The 17,631-nt window shown below is 44.9% G+C and overlaps 2 protein-coding genes across 6 annotated transcripts; both read right to left on the bottom strand.

Moving 5' to 3' along the window:
* Nucleotides 1-1,499: 1,499 nt before the first annotated feature.
* On the bottom strand, nt 1,500-11,279 carry nfe2l1b (nfe2 like bZIP transcription factor 1b). Of its 4 annotated transcripts, none has more exons than XM_086017113.1 (7): nt 11,002-11,279; nt 9,395-10,152; nt 8,820-9,017; nt 7,832-7,921; nt 6,563-6,694; nt 5,254-5,898; nt 1,500-4,850 (listed from the first exon to the last, which is right to left on the bottom strand). In XM_086017113.1, the coding sequence occupies exons 2-7, from the start codon at nt 9,944-9,946 to the stop codon at nt 4,206-4,208; spliced, it is 2,262 nt and encodes a 753-aa protein (XP_085873239.1). In that variant the 5' UTR covers nt 9,947-10,152; nt 11,002-11,279; the 3' UTR covers nt 1,500-4,205. The 4 variants fall into 4 exon arrangements, with proteins under 4 accessions (XP_085873239.1, XP_085873237.1, XP_085873238.1 ...); XM_086017111.1 differs by having other exon boundaries at nt 8,820-9,050; nt 11,002-11,275; XM_086017112.1 differs by having other exon boundaries at nt 8,820-9,050; nt 9,395-10,148; nt 11,002-11,275.
* Nucleotides 11,280-12,015: 736 nt separating this feature from the next.
* cdk5rap3 (CDK5 regulatory subunit associated protein 3) lies at nt 12,016-16,691 on the bottom strand. Of its 2 annotated transcripts, none has more exons than XM_086016807.1 (14): nt 16,530-16,691; nt 16,338-16,386; nt 15,906-16,037; nt 15,682-15,782; nt 15,541-15,589; nt 15,281-15,459; nt 14,499-14,635; nt 14,268-14,412; nt 13,997-14,092; nt 13,516-13,594; nt 13,348-13,436; nt 12,867-13,072; nt 12,509-12,680; nt 12,016-12,180 (listed from the first exon to the last, which is right to left on the bottom strand). In XM_086016807.1, the coding sequence occupies exons 1-14, from the start codon at nt 16,533-16,535 to the stop codon at nt 12,115-12,117; spliced, it is 1,506 nt and encodes a 501-aa protein (XP_085872933.1). In that variant the 5' UTR covers nt 16,536-16,691; the 3' UTR covers nt 12,016-12,114. The 2 variants fall into 2 exon arrangements, with proteins under 2 accessions (XP_085872933.1, XP_085872934.1); XM_086016808.1 differs by having other exon boundaries at nt 16,338-16,383; nt 16,530-16,687.
* Nucleotides 16,692-17,631: the final 940 nt, after the last annotated feature.

The following is a 17,631-nucleotide window of genomic DNA, read 5'->3' as shown; positions in this document are numbered from 1 at the left end:
CCTCTAGTTCACCGCTAGCTGTTGCCATGGTTACAATGCACGCACATCGCAGTTGTTTAGCATTCTGAAGATAGCTTCACATTTAAACGCAGATGTACTGTTGTTTCCCGTGTCCTCGTTAATAGTTAGCTTTATAATAATAATAAACAGAATAGGATAATTACACAACACCCTCGACTGCTCCCTGCGTGCTGTTTAAAAGTTTATTTACCGTAACATCGGTGCTAATTTTGGTCAGCATATCTGCCTTTTACTGTATGTATAGCATTTAGCTAGCGGACGTGCGTTGTGTCATCACTTGTTTTACACGCCAATGTTGCATGGAACAATAGCTTGGAGTGACAATTAAACAACTTGAAGTAAGAACCTTTGCCTCTTACTTGTAGAAGTGGTTGAAAAGTGCTCCGCCCTGAGATAATCTTGAATGTAGTAGACTACTACCGTTTGACTATTGTACATACATACATATATATATATATGTATATTTATATGTATAAATATATATACATACATACATACATATAAGATCGATATCATACCTCTGGTCAGTAATCCAGTCTTCCTGTTGACGTTTCTAAGGATCCACATCTCCAATCACACGCAATTTTCCGCACACTCGCCTGGCTAAGTTTACTTTTCCATCGCTACAAATTGTTAAAAGACACTTAAAACTTGTAGTCGCGTAAACTATCAAAATGTTTACACTCAGTAGCTGCATTTGCAAAGGAGAAGCACGCCCCGCTACATAGGATTGTGGGATATAGTAGCGGATAATTTTTTCCAGGTTACCAAAAAATTCACGATGTCGTCTTCGGCCGCTACGCTGTCGCCATCTCCTGGTCACTCGCAGAAATGCTTTCAGTGACAACTTCCAGGAATCTAAAACAGATTTTTTTCAGATTTCGATTTGTGTCACATGCTGTATTCTATTTTCGTTGTAGAAATGAAAATTTAAAAAACAAACTGTTCGTGCACTTTTCCTTACTCGTTCCAGACAACAAACGACAAAATCAAACAGCATTTCAACTATGGGGTTTCTATTTTAAAATGAAAATGCAATAACCAGTCGTTTTTCCATTTTTCACATCTTCCAAACATAATATCCAATGACAAATAAGACATCTTGAAACGGCGTAACGTGTCAAAAATAAATGCGCGTGTCCGCGGACCCACATACGCACACTCGAAAATTTGCATACAGAATTGAATATTTACAAATAGTAATGATAAATGCACATAAAAGCAAAACAAAAATAAAAAAGTGAAAATCGCGCATGTATATGTGGATCTGAAAAACACGAAGAAAAACGTGAATATCACGGATGTATTTGTGGATCTGAAAAACAGGTGAGAATCAAAAATATGTTTGAGGATTTGAAAAACACGTGAAAATACAATAGCGTATGTATTTGTATGAATAATTTTGACAAATCTCTCCCCATACAGATGTATCATCTGGTTTAGCTTGATATGACTGAAGCACTGGTCAATGCAACGGCTGGAAATAAAAACACTTTATTATTAATTCTTTAAAACAAATGTTGATTGCCAGCAAACATACTACACCTAACAAAACGTGGCGGGGGGTTGACACAAATATTTACAGGACAGACAAAAAAAGTGCTTAAGTTTTAGCAGGATGAAAGAGTTGGCGACAGTGAAGAGGAGATGCTTTCACGCACACTTCTAATCTTCCATGGAGCCCCAAAAATGACAACAACAAAAAATTCAAATTGTGGCCATAATATAGATAACATGCACGCAAAAATGCTAGTTTGTGGCCACAAATTTGGTAAAACACAATTTTGTTGCTGTTCTGTGAAAAACACTTATGTCCATTTTTTTCATGTATTTTTTTTAATTTTATTTTTTACATTAATGGGGTTTACGCATTACGGATATCCCATTAACGTGAACATTATGCCAAAATTGGACATACTTGTTTTTCACAGGACAGTGACGATTTGCAAATTTGTAGCTATGAAACACTACATTGTGGCCACTAGTTGTGTGACATGCACAAAAAAATACAAATTTGTGGCCACAGAGTAGCTATAATGAGCACGTAATATCCATCCATCCCTGGACAGTTTTGTAAGCAAATTAAGCGCACCTTCCAAAGAAACTAAAGGTTGAGATCATTGCAATTTTTAGTGAAGGTGCACTCCATTTGCTTCGCCCGACATCAGAGTTGTTCATGGGAATGATGATAAAACCACACATTCGTATTATGCGGCCAGAATTTGTGCACAAGTTACATCTAAATTATGGCCAAAAAATAACAAACCCTCCATACCCCCAACCCGCCCCATCTCACGTCTGGGACTCCATACTCCTCGATCCCCACTCGCTTCAGTTTCTTTTCAGGACCATAAACAACAACATCTTTTCAGTACCGCTCACAATGCTGAGAGCGTAACAAGCACGCTTCCCCGTCACAGCACGACATTCCAGACTACAGTAGTTGAACCACCGCCGCCGCCACCACCACTGACACACATGCACACACAATGTTCACACTCACCCTAACTGAGAACAGTCCCTTAGTTTTGAGATGGATGCAAGGGGTTATTTAAAAAAAAAAAAAAAACTTCTGGCGCTCCCCTTGACCTGATGATTATGTTTGAAACTGAGGGAAAAAAGTGCAGGCTTTGAATGTAAAGCTGACTTGCGTAGACTACAGCGGTGGTTCTCAAACTGGGGTCCCCGGACCACCCAGGGCAAAGTGTAACTTGGGTGCTCAAAAATTAATTTACAATAAATTGTCCGGAACATTTATGAAAGTGGATACCTACGTGTCCTCACTGATTCAGCGTCTGGCCAATTAAAAGCTCTGATATGGTTCTGACTAATTACTGGAGGGGTCAGAAAGATTTGCTGAATTAGCAACATCCTTATGTAAACTAGCTCTTCTGTTCTGTTCTGTTGCACATCAGGTAGCAACAATCGAGAGCCAAATTCGATTTGAATTAAGTTTGTTTCTATTTCACCCGGGGCATCATTTCGGGTGCGAGTTGAGTTTGACACTATTGTAGTAACGGTCTTAAATTTCGAGGTTGAAACATTTTTTATGATTGTTGGTAGGATTATGAACGGGTCCTTGAAAACCAATTCTCCCCCGCAAGGGGTCCCAGAACCCAAAAAGCTTGAGAACCCCCTGGACTACAGACTATTGAAGAGTTAATGTCAGCGGAGCGCATCGAGCCGATCCTTTTGGAGACTACGGTACATGTGGATGGAAATCTTGAAGAATAACACGTGGATACACGTTGCAAGGCAGCGCAACTTCCTCAAACCCGTGGCGGAGTTCCTGACCCGAGGACTGACGGTGGAACCGAAGAATTCCTCCACAAACCAACTTCTTCAAAAAGTCTTCTTTGCCACCCCTTTTCCCATCTCGGAAGTCCGGAAAGAGCGAAAATAAGGAGCAGAAGCTTTTGGCTTCTTGGCCGGAAGCTCGTTGGAACTCCTGCATGGGGAGACTGACGAGCACGTGATGGAAGGGGATCCAGAAGCTTGAAGTTTTGGGGGGGGTTCTGCTTCTTGGGGAGCCGCAGGTGCAAGTGGATCGTGGCCCTTCAGAACCTTCCTCGCAGACTCCCGATTTGTCCTGCGACCGGCCTCCACGATGCGTTCCCTTTTCCCGCCTCGAAAGTCCGGAAAGATGATTGGTCAAGCGAAAAGCAAGGGGGAAAAAAAAAAAATAATAAAATAAAAAATAAAAAAAGAGTAGCAGCTCTAGTTCTTGGCCAGAAGCTTGACGAACTCCCCCCATGAAGAGGTTGATGATCTCGTTGTTGGATCTTGATGATCCTGTCATTCTATGAAGTCTTCGTGGCTTGGCTCGGTTCTTGGCTCAAGCGCTCGCCCTCGAGCTCGGGTGGCAGGGGCGGAAGTTTTGAAGTCCTCGGCGAGCTCCGGGTACTCTGTGAATCGCAGGCCTCCACAACCTCCCCGGGTGACTGCGATTTGTCCTCCGACCGGCCTCCACAAAGCAACCTCTTGGAGGGAAAAAAAAAAAAAAAAAAAAAAATGTCTTTGCATTTCCTTTTTCCCGCCGGAAAGATGAGTGGTCAAGCGAAGGAAAATAACGAGGAGCAGAATGAAAAAAGGGCCAAAAAGGAACAGGGGAAGTCAAGCGCGGGCAGGTAGGCGGGCCTCGCCTCCGTCGCGTGTGCATAAAGTCCCTTACAAGGTCGCTGGCCTCACTTCTTCTTGTCTTTGGGCTTCTTGTCCGGCCTGGGCCGGTTCTGCTCTGTGCGCGGTACCACCAAAACGCTCCCGTCGGCGGCGTACTGGAGAGAGTACCGACTGGGCGGGTAGGGCCGGCCTTGCTCATCTCGGACTTGGGCGAAAACCTCCTGGCACAGACTCTGCATTTTCTGCTTCATTTGCCGGATACAGCGCAGGAACTCCATCTTTTCCTTGAGGAGCCGGGCTTTGTCGCGCCGAAGCTGGTGCACGCCTTCCTCCAGGTTGATGATGGTGTCCAGCTTACGTTTCCGACAGTTCTGCGCCGCCATTTTGTTCTTGCCGCGCCGGCGGATGTCTCGGACCAGAGCCAGCTGCGCTTCGCTCAGCTGGTGCTTGGCCAGCAGCTCGTTGAACTCCTCCACGGGGAGGTTGACGATCTTGTCGTTGGAGAAGGGGATCTTCATGGCGCGGGCTCGCCGCTCATCCCGGCTCGAGTGCTTGTCCAGCAGCTCGGATGTGGGAGGTGGGAGCTTGGAGTTCTTGGGGTTCTGCTTCTTGGGGAGCTCCGGGCGCTCGGCGAAAGGGGTCCCGAGCGGTAGGTTGTAGGTATGGTTGTGGTTGATTCCTCCTAGCTGGGGGAGGCCGTGGAAGTTGTCCTGAATGGATAGAAATGAGAGAGAGAGAGAGAGTGAGAAAGATGGATGGATGGACTGATAGATTAAAAAACCCATCCATCCATTTCATAATAGCACTTTTCCTCATTAGGCAGAGAGTCAACTCTGGACCGGTCAGCAGCCAATCGGAACTAGTCCGTTGCTTGACATTGAAAGGGAATTAGTCCATTCTTCGTTTATGTGCCCAGACATTTGACGCCGACAAATAAGTGCGACGACAACTGGATTCAAACTTGGAACAAATGAAATTGGCCGGAGACTAGCGCGGGGTGTAACCCGCCTCTCGCCGAAGTCTGCTGGGCTCGGCTCGAGTCGGATCTACGGCCCGAATGAGGGTGGGAAGCGCCATATGAAATGGGTGGATGGTTTGGAATCAAAAGTCAACCTGGAAGCTCATGCGGCACAGCTTGCTGTATTCCGGCTGGTACCCGCCCACGGCTCCTTCCTCCGAGTCGGACGCGGCGGTGCTGTAGCCCACGGCGCCCTCCTCCGAGAAGGTGGCGGAGGTGGAGGAAGACGAGGAGGACGACGTCTCCGAGCTGCTGGGGGACGCCGGGCTGCGGCTGGAGTCCAGGGACAGGCCCGAGTCCGAGTCCAGCTCGTCCCGCAGCTGCGAGGCCTGAGCGTGACTGAAGCCCTCCTCCATGGCCAGATCCAGGAGGCTGATCTCATCCAGCATGGATTCCTCCAGAAGCCCGCCGAACGGGTCCGCCGGGATGGGTGTGGCGGTGACGTTGTTGGCACCGGTGGTGTTGAGAAGAGGGGGCAGAAAGAGTCCGGTGAGGTTGGTCGTCCCGAAGGTGGCGTTGATGTGGCTCGAGTTGCTGGAGGGCTCGACGCCGCCGCCGGTCGAGTCCAGCTGAGGCGGGAAAACCGGGGGGAACTCCTGGCTGCAGCCGGCCAGCGAGGCCTGGTGGAGGCTCACGTCCTGGTGGATGGGCGCTTCGGGCGGGACCAGTCCAAAGTCGGACGCCAACGTCCTGCTTATGTCGACGCCGCAGCCTGCGTCACTGTTGTTCACGTCCATGGCCTTCGACATAAAACACCGTCTTACATTTAGATCTTTTTCATTAGGGACGTTCGATCCCGTTTTGATTCAGAGCGATACCGCTACGTGTATCGATACCCGTAGTACTTTTGATATTGCCATCAGCGAAGCAAAACCTCATGAGTCATCGGTGTTATTTTGACACGTTACTAACCAATCTAAAGTCTTAACATTTTGGGGGTCTCCTCAAAAGTGACCATTTTGGAGGTACACGGTTTTGGCCCGATGCCAGCGATTTATAAAATTCATTTAAGACATTAACAAAAAATCTCAAACAAAGACCTTTCGTTCTGATGGAGATGATATTCGCCGATGTGTCAAATTGCGGGCGGCAGTATGGCGCCAACGAGCACTTAAGTCAGTGTTAGATTTTCTTTTGCCTTTCGTATCGGTGGCTGGTATCGGCAGCCTCCAACAGTATTCGATCACTTCAAATAAGGCCGTTCACACGCCAGTAACAGTTCAGTCAACTAGTTTATGTATGTGGAAAAAGTAATCATCAGCCTTTGTTTCAACAGGTGGCGCTATTCCTTCATTTGATTGAAAGAACTCCGACCGACATGTCTGTTTAGTCATTAACTCACGTATCGCCATCAAGAATCATCAATATGCGGTTGCGTACGTTAAACGTTGGGATTGGACCTACTTGCAGCTCCATGACAGCCATGATATCCTGCCACTGCTGCTCCAGGTCCAGCTGGGGCGCCAGGCTCTGCGACGTGGACGGAGCTTCTGCACCGGGGGCCGCCACCTCGGGTGGTGCGGCCGGGGTGGGAAACTAAGGAAAGAAGGAGAATGGATGAGATTAAAAAGTCATCTTTCCTTGTGTTTTCTTACCAAGAAGAAAAGTTCAACTGGTGGCGCGAAGCCAACCGCACACTTGGACGCTACCAGACGCCACTGAATAATTACGTTGAGGTGATTCGAAATGTCAACGGGCGCCGCAAAAGCACAGACGTTAGGTTATAGCAAATAATCCACAACAAAAATGACACGTGCTGCGTTTGCTATAGAGATAGACCGATATGTTGTTTTTTTTCAGGGCCGATACCGATTATTAGTAGTCAAGGAGGCCGATAACCGATATTTGGAGCCGATATTAATTTTCTGTAAAAAGGAAAATATTGGCTTCAAAATCTAAAGAAAATTTACTCTTAACTTTGTTGTAACGTCTTTAAGCGTGTTTATTGAACAATGTGTCAGGTTTGCATAATGCTGATTTAAAAAAAAAAAAAATCATTATTACAAGAAATTTTTGACAGTGTACATCTCTGTTATAAAATTCCAACAAAAGGTTCAGGGAGCACCCAGGGTTGTCAGCATGTCTTAAAAAGGATAAATGGAAAATTTAAACAATAGCTCCATGTAGTTTTTTCTACATTAAATGAAAAGTTCTCAATTTCAAAATGACAGAAATGTTCAACTTTCACATATGTTTGTTTTGATTTTTACGGTTTTAAATTGATTTATTATCGGCCAGCAGAGTTTTAAAAAAGGAAGATGCCGATATTCGTCCAAAAGCCAAATATCGGCGCCCATAATCGGCCCGGCCGATAATCGGTCTATCTCTACTTTGCTGTCATTCATCCACTACTCCCTCATCACTAAATGGGAATTTTTGGACTACATCAGTCAAATGAAAAATGTACTATTCAAAAACGACTTAAACGCACCTCTATTGATGATATGGCGGATACAAAATTACGTCAGACAAAAGTAGCTACAAAGCCCAGGTCAATCCACATCAGCTGTGGTTCAATAAAAATGAAATAGGTGGCGCTTCAAAACGTTGTTTCCCAATACGAACAACAGGGGTCATACTTTTCTGTTATTGCAATCACTCGTTTGCCGATAGTCCAGTTTCGTCTGGTTTGGCCGCCCAGTGTGCGTCTGGGCCTTACGTGGCCGCCTTTACCTCTGGGTCTTCTCCGAAGGGGAATGTGGCCTCCAGCAGCCTCAAGCACTCCTGCAGAGACAGGGAGGTCTGTGAGCCCGAGGCAGGCAGCTGCACAACATGCACACCACAAAGTGGAAAATGAGTCAACTTGAGGCGGCTGACATGAACAAGACATGACACCAAAGATGCAGAAAGTGGAATAGGGTTCGGCGCCGAAACTCAGCGCCATTCAGGTACCGGTTCTTATACGACTCATTATCAAAACAAAAGCACAAATAAATTGCGGTTTCAGCAGCTTGGTCCAGGACTAAATGAAAGCCAGGGGAGGTGTCGTATTGTCATCAGATCATATTTCTTCCAAAAAGCGCTGACTGTGTTGATGAATTGAAACGCTTTGGTTATACTTTGCACGTCCGTATTTATATCTTAAGAGGTGGGGTTATTCTTCCCAAGCTCTTTACACGTTCAAACTTGTTGGTGGAGGGATCATTTTGCTATTAGTCCTGCAGTGTGGTTCTTACAGTATTAGGTTAGTGAATTTCAGCGTGGAACGAGTGGTACGCAAAAAATTGCAATTTATGCGTATGTTGCAGTGGCTCAAAATTGTATTAGTCCAGCGTAGTGTATTTGTTTAACTTTTAAGTACAATATATTGTTGTTTTTTAAAAACATTTACATAGGAACGCATTGCATTCAACTCTTATGTGCGATACATTTGAATTGAATCATGATGTAAGTACAGTTCATTATTTTCCTAAATGAATGCATAGTGTTGATGTTCAAACTGCATAATGCGCAGTGGCTTGAAATCATTTTTAAAGCTGGTATAGCACATTGTTTAAATACGGTTCGGTCTTATTTCATTTTCAAGTACAATAAATTTGAATCTAATCTTTTAGTACAGTTTTTTTTTTTTTTAAATGTAAAGAACGGACAATTTGTATGTAACTTGTGTGTGCAATACAAAAGAGGGGAGTGGTAGACCAAACTGAGGAAGCTATTCGACCTGCTGCGGGATGCTCTCTCCCGTCTCGATGTCCACAGAGCGAAGTGTCTGGAGGTTAACGTCGTTCCTCCAGCTTTCTCGCTGCTGCTCCTCGTTGTTGTCCTTGCTCTCCTGGGCCAGACGATGCTTATCCTCCTCATTGTCCTTCTGCCGGCTGCTATAGTTAAACACCTCCCTGCCCGCGCCCAGGTCAATGTCCTGTCGCCACAGGATGTCAATCAGGTCGATGTCCTGCAGTACAGGAGTTAGTGCACACGTGACGAAGCACATTGAAAAATCAGCGTGATCTTTTAAAGTTCCGGAAGCGTCAGTCAGCTGATATTAGCGACCATGTGAGCGTGATGTGACCAAACTGGAGTCTCGCTTCATTACGGCCCAACAGATATTTTGTGTGCTGCAACAATATGGGCATTCTTAGAGGAAAAGAAGATGCTATAAATGAGATTATTCGCATTTCAAGCTTATAGCTTGTCTCTATTTCTTGTAGATTTGGCTCTCGCCTCAAGTCAGCTGCGACAGACTCCAGCTGATCCAAATGATATGAGATACGGATGAATGGGATATTCCCCAATTACCTCTTTGCTAAGGTCGTCGTTGTTGTTGTCCTGCCGCTGGTCGCCGTTGGACGCCACTGCCCCAAGGCTGCCTTCGGCTACGTTGAGGTTGTAGGTGGTCTCGGGCGGCCCCGCTTCGCCTCCTCCTGTCCCCCTCATGGCCGGGGCAGCGTCGAGGTCATTCACGTCCTCGAGGCCGCCCCCATTGTCCAGGGCGATGCTGGCACCGCCCGCCTGGCTGCTCTCGACGTCGCGGTGCACCAGCCAGGTGTCGAGCTCGGGGCTGGGCACGGAGAGGCGATCCAGTTGGCGCACCCGGTTCAGCAGGCGGCGGGTGGCGAAAAACTGGTCCAGGTCCACGCTCTTGGGGTGAATGCCATAGCCGTCCAGCGTGTTGCGCAGGTTGTGGAACTGAGCGGGCGTGTAGGCTGAGCTGGGGCCCAGGATGATCTCCCTCAGGGGTGGCAGCTGGCCGCTCAGGTAGGTGTCCACGTCCACCCGCACCCCGATAAGACTCAGAAGGATGGTGAACTGAATCAGGCCCTCTGTGAAGTACTTTTTCAGGTAAAGCATTTCTTTGCAAAAAGAACAAAAAGGTGAAAGTAAAAATAAAAACAAAAACGGGGCCTTGAACCGACAAGTACAAGAGGACTAATAAAGCTTAGAAATTAGCCAAGGAGGGTCCAGAGGGAAACGTTTTCATCTCTTGGGGTGGGGTGGGGGACAAACGTTTCCACTTGTGAGAGTCCACTTTGCTTCTTCATATGATTGTCATCTTCCTGGCGAGAGAAACAACCGTGAATGCTCTTCAGAGCTGTGAGGAAGCAGCAGACGTTTCCTAAAAGCTCGGCTACATCTGCACATTGAGGACAGGCCGGCAGGATTGAGACGCTCGCCACGCCGCAGACAACTCCCAACAACGTCGCTGTCATTCTTTCCTATTTAACTGACACGAGGAGCGGTTTGAGCATCACCCACCCCACCCTTGACGGGACAACAACTTCTTGCGGTGCGGCTGAAGGTGAAAGCTGGCCGAGCAGCAGACGAGGTCCCTCCCTCCCTCCCTCCACTCCTTCCTGGTGGCTAGCACTTAGCCGCCTTGTATTGTTACACTCACCTAATGTACAACAATTTGTCACGCTGTCTGTAAAACAGTACACTCTTTTAGAGCCATTTAGCCGTGTAGGTGTTAACTTCACTTTTATTTCTTTTTCGCCCTAAAGTGAGAGGCGTCATCCCGGAATTTGACATTTTAGCATCAAACAATCTCCCTAGCAACAAGTGGTGATTGGCGTGAGGAACAGCCATTCGCCGCAGCCCAAACGCGGAAGCGACACGCAAGTGCGGCCGTCAACAGCCAATGAGAATCGAAGCGTGGGCGGGACTAGAGAAAGTCTCACATTCTATTGGAACGCGCGGCTGTCACGCTGCGGTTAGCCTCGTCGGGCTACTTTTTGCTGTCAAAATACTCCCTAAACTACTTGACTGAATATGCTATTTAACTGTCAAAACACAATGTTATCCACTTACTCATGTTAGTTCTTCATGTACGCGTTTATTTAACGTCATGACGTCGATTGCTGTGATGTACCGGTTTACGCATTTAAAAACATTAATTTTATACTCACGTCAAGGAGCTTTTTATTGTTACGTCTCCATGCCACAGAGTCCATGAAACGCCGCAATTACAATCCAGCCTGTTCAAAAGTTCCGTGTTGCCGTCGTCCCATTTAGCTCAGCCCACCCAGCCTTCCCTCGTTGGATGGCCCAGCATGACTTGCAGAATTGCTAGCTGCTCCGGCTAGCGTTAGCCTAGCCGCGGCGCTTGATACCGAAACACGCTTTCGCACGGCGCATGCGTAGAACATTCTAGTCGCCAGCTTTCATCAGCCGACTGAAATTGCCCTCTACAGATTTATAAATATCATCAGGCCATACGCGTCACGGGGCAGAACTCTTCCCTTTTAAGAAAAACAGCTGCTACTCACTTTCATGAGTCGTATTTTGTGTTGCAGTGTTTTTGTTATTGATCTACTTAGTGATGTAATTCAGTGCAATATGTTATGTACTATTTTGGGCACAGCACATGCTGTAGTGCAGTCACTCCCAACCAGCGATATCCCATTTCAGTTAGTTGGTCCAAAAACTATTAAAAATAAAGAATTTTGCTCATCTATGCCAGCGGCCTATCGTGCCAGACGGAACAACTGATCCCGTGAGATTTTCCTAATGCTAAATACCGGTATGTGTCTTGGCTCAATCAAGGTTGAGAAACATCACTCTTGAGGTTACCATGTCTGAGGTTCAGAGTTCGAGTCTTGGCAATCTGGCATTCATTTGTGGTTTGCATCTCTGTGTGCTTGTGTGAGTTTTTCCTTCAACATTCTAAAAATATACATGCAAACACCCTTTATTGAAAACTAAATTGTCCATAACAGTGAATGTGATGGTTGTTTATCCCTCGCCGCAATGTGCTGTCGACCAGTCAAGGGTGGAGAACGGGTGTCGAAAGGCATGTGTGGGCTGATAGCGAAGAGGATAATATAAAATCGATTAATCGAGTCTGTCTTAACCTTAAATTCAATGTGTGTTTGAATGAAGGCCATGTGAATGTATGAAAAGAATGGATGGTTGGACCCTTGGGACACATGTTAGACCGCCACAGTTTTAGGCTCGACAGAAAACACTTGGCAAGACTTTTTAACTGTAATAAAATGTTTATTTTGTCCGGCTTAACCTCACTATATGATGACACCCATTAGGTTGACTGGCCGGTTGTTGTAGCGCTTGGAAATGTCACTTTCAATCTGTGAGGAATAGATTAAATAGTGAAACACAGTAAGCAATATTTACAACAAGCATTTGGGCATATAACACATTTCAATATATCAATGCCTTTTAAATTATTGTATGTAGTAATGATAACTAGAAGAATGTAATTTTAGTTAGAAATGTTCTCAAGCTAATTTTAACACTTTAAATTGCTGAATAAAACATAAAAATAACGGACAACATGGGGGTACACCAATGGTATCGATTTGTGAAAAAACATCAAATTGGCCATATTTGGACATATAAGGTTTCTGCCCAATAGCCCTGATACGCTCCTCAGCATTCACACAATAAAATGCTTACCATTTTTTTGAGATCTTGTGTGCGTTCTACCAGCAGGTCGACTCGAGGCTCCAGCCTGGACTGTTCCTCCAAGGCTTCCCGCCTCTTCTCCACCATGCTGACGGCCTTCAGCTCCAGAATGTCCGCCTGCTTCATTTTCTGGCTCAGCACCTCGGTCACACGCTCCACGTACCTGCACACAAGCATTTATTGTTTCTTTTTTTTTTTTTTTCTTTGTCAAGGACCATGTCGAGAAAACAGCAAAATTTGTTTTGTGGCTAAAAAATTAAATTGACATGGTTAGGAATTGCAAACCGTATATGAAAACGCTGCCATATGATATTTTTCTTTTGTTATTTGCAGCGCAGTGACGCCGTACCGCGGCGAGGCCAGGATCATGAAGAGGTGCTGCATCCGGAGCGATGTGAGCCGGCCCAGTAGGTCCTGGACCTCCGACAGCATGTCGCGGACGTGCTCGCTGCTCTGGATCTGGATGACGCGCGGCGCCGACTGGAACTGACTCATGGCCACCACGTCGCTCTCTTGGCCCATCTCGGAGAGGCGCTGCCTGAAGAAGGTTTCCAGCTGCGCAGGCACAGGGTGCAGGTTTAAGACAGTGATTTTGGTGTGAGATCATCAGGTTTGCCATGGGAAACTATCCACTTTAATTGAATTGGTCAGATGAGTATTAGTGAGTAACTTGTAACATAATGTAATTTTGGGCCACAACACACGAAAAAAAAAATTGCAAAACGAAGATTGGGGCATTTGACAATCCAAGTACAAGTGTACTTATTTACTGTGAAAAAATATATCTTTGGTCATGACTCACATTTGAGTCATATTCCCGAATACGTTACCTCAATGAGTTCATCAATGAACTGCCCGCGGGACTGAGCGTTCTCCAGCACGCTTAAGGCATCATTGCCCTTCGCCACGCCCTCAAGACCTACGACATTGTGCAACGTCTTTAGCAAACATAAAAATATTCAAGCAAGTCTAGTTGGTACGATTGGAAGCTCACTCACAGTCTGTGCTTGCTTGTATGATCTCAATCTCAACTGGAGCGACGTCAGCATCCCCCCAGTCGATCGCATCGCCGCCGCCCTGTTGGCAGACAACATCAAGAGTGCATTCGGAAAGTAGCCACGGTTCTTCACTTTTTCCACATTTGGTAATTGAACATAAAATTACTGTGACGACACCTGCCAAGGCGTGCCCCAATTGAAAAACTCACCGCAGTGCCAACTTTCTACCAATAGAGGGCGCTAATAGACTGTAATAAGGATCATGATTGGTTTAGATAGCTACAATGGACTTAAGTGGCCTGTAAATGTCTGTGGCTGGCATAGAACGATGCCCGGAAATGTCTCATGGTTTAAAAAAACAAAAAAAACTAATGCATCGACCGTTTTTGAGGTCGACTTTATTTCCCCAGGCCTAGTTATGTTACAGCCTTATTCCAAAAGAAAATACAAAAAACATTAACAATATTTTCACGGATCGGACCTCAGAGCTCGGCTCCACACTGATGCCCCAGTCGATCCCGTCTTCGGCTGTGATTTCCGAGCTCGGCTCTTGAGTGCTGAAGTCTCCCCAGTCGATCTAGATGACCAAAAATGTGCAATTTCACTTTCTTACCTATTTTTATGCATTATGTGTGAAATGTATACAACTACAGCTGTTTTCTAATTTGTGTGTATTGTCTCTATACCAAAGAAAATTGTAATTGTCTCTCTTTCATCCTTGATTATCCGTCTACATCAAAATGGTTATTTACCGTGTCCTCTGCCGGTGCTTCAATAGGCGTCTCCTCCACATGCGGCCTCTCCACCACTGTGGGAACCTTCCCGGTCCTCCACTCGTAGAAGGTGGCGTTCCCTCTCCTATGCGCGAACGTCAACATAGGAAGAATCGGCTCCGACCTGTGGAAAGGTCCTCTTCAGCTCAGCGACGGGAAAGGAGGATGATTGTTTTTTTTGTTGTTGTTTTTTTTCGTATACTCACTCACCAATCGCATACAAAGTTGGTGAAAGCGGTGTAAAGTTGGATTTTCTCTTCAAGCCCGGCAGCGTCCGTCCCCACTTCGTCAAGAACTTCTGGTAGATCTTTAACCAGAGCCTGCAGCTCGCAAGGAACGTTGTCTCCCTGGGAGAGGGGCAGCATGGTGACAACAGCGCAACCACAAAAGTATTCACGCAGCATTTCACTTTTTCCAAATGTTATCATGGTACAGCTTGTTTCAAAAATGGAATAAATGCATTTTCCCCTCAGTTCTACACAAGCACTTCATACTGATATGAAAAAAAAAGTTTTGATTTTCAATCGCTGCTGCACTTTTAGCCATTTATTGAATGGCACAAACCCTCAAACACAAAATGAGAAAACTCACAAGCAGCTCTTGACATCCTTCATAAAGTCACACCCCTTATAGGCACACGTTGAGCACATAAATACTGTAGTTGGTGATACTTTTGGCTTGACAGCAGGGCTGAACAATCATTCAAAATCGACATCGCAATGTAGTAGAATGCAATTTTTAAATAGCAAAGGCTGCAAATTTGAAAAAAAAACAAAAAACTTCATTTCGGCAGTTGGTAGGCTTTATTTATGTGTACTTTTTCATTATTTATATAGTGTCTAGATACATTCAGTACTTAAGGATTACAATAAATAACAAAAAAAATCAAATTAAATCAAACAATCAACAGCTTATAAGGTAGAGAAACATTGAAACAATGTTTGTTATTGGGCTCACCTACTATCATCTCTACACGTACAACGTGAACTCACCTTGATGCCGTACTGCTTGCAGGCCGTGTAGTAGTGCTCTCGCATGTCAGCGGCCGAGCTCTGGCACTCCACCTCCCGCCGGCTCATCTCCTGCTGCAGCTGCTTGGCTTTGGCCAGCTGCTTTCTCAGAGCGGGACCCTCGTAGCTTACGTTGCGACTTAGCAGGCTGGCCACCTCGGCTGTTACACAAAAAAAAAGCCACTGGGCTAAATTGCTGCCATTTACCAATGTTTTCAAGAGATCTTTGATTCTGTGCTCACCTAAGTAGATGTTATCTGCCTGGTACAGGTGCACAATCTCTTGCCAATCCTGCAAGCACACAACCAAACCATGAGAAAACTTGATGAAGTAATTTCACAACAGAGAAGATGACTGCAGCAGCAGCTTTGAGATCTTCTCACCTTCATCCTCTGCGAGGAATATTTGCCAAAGATGTTCTTGGATGACTGCTCCGTCCCCTTCAGGATCTCCACGATTCTCAAGCAGTGGAAGTAGTGAATGTCTACAGTGCCAATGAAGCTGTTGTAAGTGTGTTGTATTATTATACATAGTTGTTGCGTTCAGTTTGTTGCAGTCAACCCATATGGCGACCATGCATCAAGATCAAGGGTGGATAGACACCTACAGGAGCCTGAGAGGAGCTGCTTGATCTCCTCGTTTTCCGGCATGTCCTGCATGGCGGCGTTGATCTTCTCTCTGATTCCTTTGACGGCATTCTGCCACTTGAGATTGCAGTGACGCCGATCTATCAGCCAGTCTGCACTCATGCAAACACATGCTTACAACAAAAACTAGTTCTTTGTTCATCTATTTATGTCAGTGATATATAGTGAAAGGCAAAACAATTTAAATCACTTCCACTAGATGGCAAAAGATACAATTAACCTCTGCATCCATCATTATTTACATTGCCTCAATAAAGTTTGGATCTACTGCTCTACGTAATGACATTGAACGCATCATCGACCACTTTCCTAAGGTCCATGAAAGCATAGCATTTTACGAATAATACCTCCGTATATGGCTTGACACGAACAAAAAATTGTTTCGGCCTTACCTAAAAGTTTGCTGGTCTGAATGTCGATTGGGACGTTCTGTATATTCTGCTGAAGTGAGAAAATATTTTAGACATTCGTAATTTATAACGTTATACAGCAGGGAAGCAGGGATACAGCTGCACAGTTGCTCCTTATTGAGCTTTAAAACAGGTAGCTAACTATAATCGAGCTCGTTATTTTATTCCTCCTACCTCCATGATGACTTGTTTTTCTGTTAAGTCTTATTTTATGGCTTTATTCCATGTTTATTTGAAGGCTTTCTGTGGAGAAGTACTCATCATCCGGTTTTGACACGTTATGAAAGCGAGAACCAATAGGAAAAGGCGATGTTACGTTACCAAACATTCCTGCCAATCAGAGCTTAGTTTCCTAAATACGCCCTTCGATTGGTGAACGGGCAATGATTTATTTTCATGCAGAGTCCGTCAATAGAGGGCGACAAATCTTCAAGATTTTTGGAGGTCTTTTTTTGCTGCTAACAAGTGCATTTAACAGCGAACTAACTCCACGTTTTATTTATACTTATAAAACAGTTTAGATGCCAGATATCCAAATGATAAAGGACGTTATTAGCGGTAACGACAAAGCCTTTTGTTATTGTATCAGTAATCAGGATAAATGGTTTATCGTGCATACGTTGATGTCAATTTTATTTAAAAAATAAAGCAATATAGCAATAAAATAAATCTTTAAACCTTTATTTCCTGCATATAAACGGCCCAGCATGTATGCTGTCTGAATACATCCACACCCATCATACACGCCCTTAAATCATAAAGTTTATGATTGTACTCTTTCCAGCTAATGTGTCCATTAGTGTTGGTTATGATCCCCAAATTGTTTCCCCGCTTTTGTTACTGGTGTTGGTGTACAGTTTTTGAGTTAACGTATTTAAAGGAAGATAAGGATGGAAGCAGTTTGAGAAAAGAAACCCTAATCCTGTCAAGTTGAAACCCTAACCTTGTCTTGAAACCCTACTCTGAAACTCTCATCTTCTGTGGACTACAGTATATTTCTGAACATTGAATATTTGACAGGATTTCTTAGCTACAGGTGGACAGTTAGCATGCATTCTCCTTTTTTTCATTTTGCAGGAGAGTGATTTAAAGTTTAATGGCTACAATGCAATTTGGGTCATTTATATCTTTGTTATTTACATTTCCCATACTACTAGCTTTTATAGAATTTGAGGTTTCCCTCTGATATTGGATTTTGCCAAATATAATATTAATATTGCTTGCACTTTTCTCCACAACTGAGATGCCATCAACATTTTCAATTTCACAGGTTGGA

This window comes from Filicampus tigris, chromosome 19 (genome assembly GCF_054856515.1).
Source record: "Filicampus tigris isolate MCC_2025a chromosome 19, RoL_Ftig_1.0, whole genome shotgun sequence".
In the NCBI taxonomy this organism is placed as follows: Eukaryota; Metazoa; Chordata; class Actinopteri; order Syngnathiformes; family Syngnathidae; genus Filicampus; species Filicampus tigris.
Note: the sequence above shows the minus strand (reverse complement) of the source record. Positions and strands in the feature narration are given on the sequence as shown.

Bases quoted from the DNA above. Each gene is read 5' to 3' on its own strand.
- cdk5rap3 (XM_086016807.1), bottom strand. The intron at 15,460-15,540 runs GTGAGCACAGAA...TTTGTGTAACAG, and splicing joins GGCAGATAACATCTACTTAG to CCGAGGTGGCCAGCCTGCTA. The intron at 12,181-12,508 runs GTAAGCATTTTA...TATTCCTCACAG, and splicing joins CACAAGATCTCAAAAAAATG to ATTGAAAGTGACATTTCCAA.
- nfe2l1b (XM_086017111.1), bottom strand. From the start codon at position 9,946: ATGCTTTACCTGAAAAAGTACTTCACAGAGGGCCTGATTCAGTTCACC. The intron at 6,695-7,831 runs GTAAAGGCGGCC...TTCTTTCCTTAG, and splicing joins CCTTCGGAGAAGACCCAGAG to TTTCCCACCCCGGCCGCACC. The intron at 4,851-5,253 runs GTTGACTTTTGA...CTATCCATTCAG, and splicing joins TGTGCCGCATGAGCTTCCAG to GACAACTTCCACGGCCTCCC.